This window comes from Mastomys coucha, unplaced genomic scaffold (genome assembly GCF_008632895.1).
Source record: "Mastomys coucha isolate ucsf_1 unplaced genomic scaffold, UCSF_Mcou_1 pScaffold3, whole genome shotgun sequence".
NCBI classification, from domain to species: Eukaryota; Metazoa; Chordata; class Mammalia; order Rodentia; family Muridae; genus Mastomys; species Mastomys coucha.
This window is the reverse complement of record NW_022196909.1, coordinates 48,291,620-48,298,356: the sequence shown is the minus strand read 5'-3', so window position 1 is coordinate 48,298,356 and position 6,737 is coordinate 48,291,620. Positions and strand designations below refer to the sequence as shown.

General features: G+C 56.7%; 1 protein-coding gene across 2 annotated transcripts in view; it reads right to left on the bottom strand.

Annotated features, from left to right (window-relative positions):
* The window catches only part of Lemd2 (LEM domain nuclear envelope protein 2), a 15,766-nt gene extending 9,311 nt beyond the window's left edge, over positions 1-6,455 (bottom strand). Inside the window, exons 1-3 of one of the 2 annotated variants that reach the window (XM_031347900.1) lie at positions 5,548-6,455; positions 3,180-3,220; positions 897-972 (exon numbers count right to left, since the gene is read on the bottom strand). In XM_031347900.1, coding sequence (XP_031203760.1) covers positions 897-972; positions 3,180-3,220; positions 5,548-6,304 — 874 coding nt within the window. In that variant the 5' untranslated portion in view covers positions 6,305-6,455. The remainder of the gene's footprint in view (positions 1-896; positions 973-3,179; positions 3,221-5,547) is intronic. The other variant, XM_031347901.1, reaches the window with a different exon arrangement.
* Positions 6,456-6,737: the final 282 nt, after the last annotated feature.

Sequence of the window (6,737 nt, the reverse complement as noted above, 5' to 3'; positions counted from 1 at the left end):
CAGCCCGCTCCACCTCTCTCTCTGGGACCCACAGCCCGCTCCACCTCTCTCTCTGGGACCCACAGCCCACTCCACCTCTCTCTCTGGGACCCACAGCCTGCTCTACCTCTCTCTCTGGGACGCACAGCCCCCTCCACCTCTCTCTCTGGGACCCACAGCCTGCTCCACCTCTCTGGGCCAGCACTCATACACTCTCTGAAAAGGACCCAGAACTGCAAACTAACTGCCGCTGGCAAGACCACGCTCCTGCCAGAGCATGAGGCAAACCAAGGTCAGCGCTGTGGACAATCTGAAGCAGCCCCATAGCCCACAGCTGGGATTAAAATGAAACCATATTCCCATAATATTTCTGTGTTTTTCAAAACCAAAATCCTCAGCACAGTCCTAGGAGCCTGCGAGCAGGACCCGGCGGTCACCTCACACCCCTGGGTCAGGACACCTCTCACAGGATAAAGGAGGTGTGTACTTCACTTCCCTGTCGGCTGCAGTGACGCCAGCTCTCGCCTTGATGGAGCATGTGCCAGGGCCCCTGATGGCTTAAGCCAGGATCTGTCTGGAAGGTGGGTGGAGGGCAGCTACTCAGACCTCCTGTGCAGCAGAACCTCCGCCTCAGGCCACCCACAAACCACCTGGGACCAGTGCCTCAGGTGCAGGGGATCTCTAAGGCCTGGGTCCTTCCAACCAACACAAGGCCCCAAAGCATGATGGGACAGAATCTCATACCTGCCAGGAGGCCCATGTTTTTGTGGATCCAGAGAAGAGTTTGAGAAGCAATATCCAGGCCTGAACTGAACGCCCACAGGGCTTGAAAGGGTGTGTCTGAGTGGTGGCTGGGCTGCCTTGGCCCGACTAGCCAGGGGAACTGGGGGGGCGGGTTGGTCATGGTGGCTGCTCACCTGCTTGGATGGCAAGGAAGTTGTACAGCTCGTGCAGCAGCTCCAGCAGGTCTGCCTTCTGCTTGGCCTGGCAGAACTGAAAGGCATCAGGGGAAGGTGGTCAAGGGTCTGTCTGCAGCCACACTGCCATGTCCCCCCGGACAGCCAGGAACACCTCTAGATTGTAGGACTTTTTGGTTTTTGAGGCAGTCTTATGTAGACTAGGCTGGCCAAGACACGGTTAAGGATGATCTTTAATTCTGACCCTCCTGTCTCCACCCACGGAGTGCCAGGGTTAGAGATGTGTGCCACTATGCCTGCTTTATGCAGTGCTGGAAACAGAGCCCTGGGCCTCATGCACGCTAGGCACTCACTCGACTAGCTAAGCCACATGCCCAGCCCCCACCTCCAAGCTTTACATGACAGCTGGCAGGGGCTGAGCAATTGGCTCTGTGGAGCAGACACAGAGAGTCACAAAGAGATGGCCACCCATGGCTCTGGCCCGACTTCTTGAGAGAAGAACAAGCAATGGCACCAGGGCTTTCGGAAGTGGGGGGGGGGGAAGGGGGACGGGACTGCAGAGTGTCATCAACTTCGAGTCTGAGGCCTGCCTGAGGAAGGGCTGCAGGGGGACTCGATGGAGCCCACATATAACCACGTGCACTGGCTGACAGCAGCCTGGGAAGCAGGACGGGGCAGCCGACGGGAGGACGGCCTGGGGAAGCAGGACAGGGGGCAGCAGAAGGGGAGGGGCAGCCTGATTAAGACAACACACCCACTCCCAGCCTATCCCTGCATTTTCCACAGCTGAGGGAGAAGAAAAACAGTGTTGGAATCCTTACCTGATACTTAAATGCTTATCTGGATTCTGGGTAAACTAAGGTCACCCAAAGGAAACTCAGCAAGAACCTCACTGGGCCCAGAGTTATGTCCCTGCCCGTGGGCTCCTGGACCTGCCTGCCACAAAGGCCAAGGGTGCCCAGAGCAGCCAGAAAATGCATCTTGCCTGGATACGGCCCAGCCTCTGCTTTCCTCTCATAGACGCGGGGTTGGTTACAGATCTAGAATATCTTAGAGCCCAAAGCCTAAGGCCCCAGCCAGCTGATGGGTACAGCTTGCTAGCTCTGCACAGTGCAGGGACCCGCAGGGTGTCTGTCTGAGGCTCATAGGAAAGCCAGGAGCAGGCATGCGCTTCCTTCAGTTGGGGTCCACCAGCTCTACAGACTGAGAGGACCGGGAACTAGAACTAGGAACCTTGTCTAACAACATCAGAGGGGTTGGGTGGAAAGGTCTGTTTTTCTTGTTTCTGTGCTTGCTCCTCTCTTTGGCTGCCTGTTTCTGGAGCACACTGTCTAGCCATCAGCCCAGTTTTATGATAGAAAGCAGATTAAACTTATTATGAGCCTGGTTTTGCACAACAACTGGGAAGCAAAAACGCTTGCTGGATGAAAGCAATAAGGGAGTGTCATAAAACACCCGCAAACAGGGCACATCAGCTGCCAAGGAAATAAGACGGCGTCTGCAGCAGGCTGCCCTTCATTAACAAGGGGAACAGTCAATGCAGGGGTGCCATTTCTTGGCTAGCCCCTGGATTGCAGAGGCCTGGCACCCACACTTAATAATTAGAGCACTAAGTCATGCCCTCTGGCAGCACACGCCTCCTCCTGGTAGGATTTATGACCTGAAAATTTACTGCCTCATATCTTCCTCAGAACCGGCTGCCTGGCTGTGCACTAACGCTGCTCACATGACTCGTGGGCTGAGGGCTGCTCACCTTCCCCAAACATTATTTGTGGTGGATGTGAGGGTTTCATAAAACAAATTGAACACATTGGCTAAGAGGGCTAATTCCCCTTACCATGTGCTTCAAACTTGCCCCTGAGGTGTCAGAGCAGGAGCATTGTCAGAGAGATGGATGCACACCAGAGAAAAGGTGGGACAGAATGTGGTCTCTCAGGGTTAGATGTGGGCAGCCTGACCCCCTGCCACACACACACTGCCAGCTGGACACCCACCCCCATCTCCCCCGACTGACAGCAGCTGACTGAAGGCCTCGGATGCTCCCACCGATGGGGGTGCTTCTGTAACAAGCCCGGGGCTGGACCTAAGGAGCTCACCCCTCCATATTTCAAGTACCACTGTGCTCCCAAAATTGAATCTGACACAAACATCATAGAACATGATGTGATTCTGGTACCTTCTGGGACGCGTTCCCTGAAAATGATCCTTCTGAGATCTGGGCAAGTTTATCTCTTGGCAGAGCTGAGTCCTCTGGAAGACTCATAGAAGGCAGATCAAACTTACCTCATCTGTTTTTCTCTCACAGTCCACCGGCAACAGTTTCACTGAGACCAAGAAAAGAAAGAGAAAGGTTAGAAGCAGGCCTAGGCAAGAGAGGGACCTCAAAAGACCCAGGGGAAGCAGAACTCGGCTGACGCAAAGGTGGAGACTGGAAGATCCATCTCTCAGTGGCCCGTGTATAGTGCGGGCTCCAAGACCCAAGGGTTCCCCCATGCTGGGTCAGGACATTGGGAGTTGGGGCCTCTCTCCAGCTGCACAGATTCCTGGGTAACTTAACCTCTGTTTCTGCTCCTGTAAAATGGGATTGCATGGGCCTTCCTAACAAGATCGCACAGAGGTAACTCCAGCACTCAGGTTAGCCCAGGAGGACTGCCACAAGTTTGAGGCCGGCCTGGGATACAGAGAGGGTGTTGTCTCAAGAAACAAAACAAGGGGCTGGAGAAGTGGCTAAGCTGCTCTTGCAGGGGCCTGAGTTTGAATCCCAGCATCCATGTGGCTGCTTACAACCATGTGTAACTCCAGTTACGGAGACTCCACCGCCCTCTTCTGGCCTCTGTGGGTACTGCATGCACGTGGTGCACATGCGCACATAGGCAAGTCACCATACACATAAATAAAACAAAAACAACAAAAAGATAAAAACCCAATGGCCTTTGTTGCTTCACTCAGGGAGTTAGACTCAAACAAGACAACATACATAAAAGTCTTATGAACTGCAAACGACGTTCTATCAAGTAAGAATTAACGCTATCACAGGAGGGAACTCTAAGGACCCCAAAGCCTGTCTCAAATCATCTTAAGCAGGAGGCGGCACCCGAGGCTTATAGCATGGTACAGTTCACTGGCACTCACCAGAGACTATTCCCAGGGTGGAGGACGGCTCCAGAAGTGGAGCGGTCCCCCTTGGGCACCAGTGTGGCCAACAGACTCAGACACGCCCAGACATCCATTCCTCACGTGACCTAAGACAATGGCTGAGCTTTCCCCATATTTCAGCTACTCCTAATTGTGGGAAGATGTGACCCGGACTCAAGGCAACTAGGAACACGCTTCGGGAAGAAAATGAGCTGTCCTTTTATACTTAAATTCCTATCAAAATGATCTGGATCTGGTGGTTCGGGTCTCTAATTTCCAGCTTCAGGGGGAAGGTAAGGCAAGATCATGGGTTTGAAGCCATCCTGAACTAGAGTGAGTTCCAGGTTAGCCTAGATAGCTTAAGGAGACCCTGCTTCAAAGTCGTTTTCAGAAGTCAGCTAGCGAGTGTAGTTCAGTGGTAACATGTTTGCCTAGCGTATGTAAGACAGGACCCTAACTATAGCCAGAGGGGGGAGACTTTCATGAAAATGAAATGCTTTTCTTCTTCTTTTGTTACAACCAAGAGTAACAGGCAAAAATCCCTTTTGGGAGACTCCAGTCCTCATCCATTCAGGAGCCACTGGTGTCCTGCATCCCTCAAGGGATGCGGAGTCATATAACCGAGTGTGAGCAGAGCTGTCTAGTAAGTCGCCTGACTCACAGGCCCTCACCCAGTCCTGCCTGGGGTTGCTGTGCCTCGTAAGCACAGCAGTGGTACCAGGTGTGGAAGGGTATTTTTTTTTTTTTTTTTTAAAGCTTAAACTGGTACCACAAGCAGGCATTCCCAGAAGGCCGGGGTGGGGGAAGGATGTCTGGAGCCTTCCAGGGGGCTCTCAAGTATGAACAAGCAAGAAGTCAAAAGGGGGGCTAGCGAGATGGCTCAGAGTACCCTGCAGAGTACTGACTGCTCTTCCAGAGGTCCTGAGTTAAATTCCAAGCAACCACATGGTGGATCACAACCACCCGTAATGGGATCTGATGCCATCTTCTGGTGCGTCTGAAGACAGCTACAGTGTATTACGCCAGAGGGAGACTGGCCCGTCCTGAGTTCAATTCCCAGCTGCCGCATGGCCATCTGTACAGCTACAGTGTACTCATACAGATAAAATAAATAAAATAAATCTTTAAAAAAAAAAAAAAAAAAAAAGAAGTTGCCGGGCAGTGGTTGCGCACGCCTTTTAATCCCAGCACTTGGGAGGCAGAGGCAGGCGGATTTCTGAGTTCGAGGCCAGCCTGGTCTACAGAGTGAGTTCCAGGACAGCCAAGGCTACACAGAGAAACCCTGTCTCAAAAAAAAAAAAAAGAGTGGACCTGTAGCTTTCTTTCTCCCCAGAGGCCTTGGAAGGACCTGTCCCTGGCAGAGGCCGAAAGGTAGACTCCAGAGAGATGGGGGGAACAGAGAAGAGCAGAAAGCGGGGGCGGAAAGTGAGGCTCCCAAGGCGCGACAGGGACTCGGTGGTCCGGGTGGGAGCACCCCTGTGCCCGGGGCCCTCCCCTGCGCCGGCCCGGGACGTACTGTTGTCCTCCGCCTCCTGCGGCGCCGAGGGCTTGCCCATCTTCACCCACAGGATGGCCAGGAAGACGAGCAGCAGCCCCAGGCTGGCCCAGAGCAGCAGCCGAGACAGGCAGCGCTCCAGCCGTCGGCCCGCCTCGGGTCGGGCTCGCCCGGCGCCGCCCGCGGAGCCCGTGCGCCAGCCCTTCAGGCCGGGGCCGGGGCGCGCGTCGGCGCCGAGGAGCGCCGAGGGCGGCCGCGCAGACGCCGACGGCGGAGCCCACCAGGCGCGGGCCCGGCCCGGGGCGGCCCTGTCCGGCGTCCGCGCGTCCTCGTCGTCCTCGGAGCTGCCCCGGACCGAGGCGCGGCGTCGCAGCGGCCCGAGCCCGGCGTGCGTCGGGTAGGACAGGCCGCGGTTCGCGGCCCAGGGGGCGGCGGAGGCTCCGAGGTGGCCGTAAGGCCCGCAGGGGTCGGCGGCCGCGCTCGGGGACGGCCGGGGCTCCGGCCGCAGGCTGGCCGCGGCGGGCCGCGCGCGCGGCGGAGACGGCGCCTCCTCGCGCAGCCGGGCCTCCTCCCGTAGCCGGGCCTCCTCCCGCAGCCGGGCCTCCTCCCGCAGCTGGGCCTCGTCCCGCAGCCGCTCGTCGACGCGCAGCCGGGCCTCGCCCCGCAGGCGGCGCAGCTTGTTGCGGTAGACGCTCCGAGTGGTGTCGGTGATGGGGCCCGGCTGGAAGCCCAGGGCCTGCAGCTCCCGCCGCAACTCCAGGTCCGACAGGCCGGCCATGGCCAGGACACCGCCCCCTCGCCCGCCCCCGGCGCGCACCGCACCCGGAACTGCTCCCGCCGGCAGCCGCGGCGGCGGCGGAGCGGGCGGGGCCGCGCGCCATGATGGGAAGGTCGGCTCCGGACGCCATGTTGGGGAGGGCGGCGCCTGGCGTCCGCCATGATAGGGAGGTGTCTGCGTCGGCCCGGGGCCGCCATGTTGGTGAGGTCCAAAGGGTTGGCTTGGTTACTAGTTGATGTGTGTGTGTGTGTGTGTGTGTGTGTGTGTGTGTGTGTGTGTGTGTGTGTGTGCGTGCGCGCGCTTTCCTCCCGCTGTCCTCGAGCTTACCTAGCCGTGTTTATCCTAATGCAGCGCCAGCACGTGGTAGGCATTCAATAAAATGTTGATTTACTTTTTTTCTTTCTTTCTTTTCTTTTCTTTTCTTTTTTTTCTT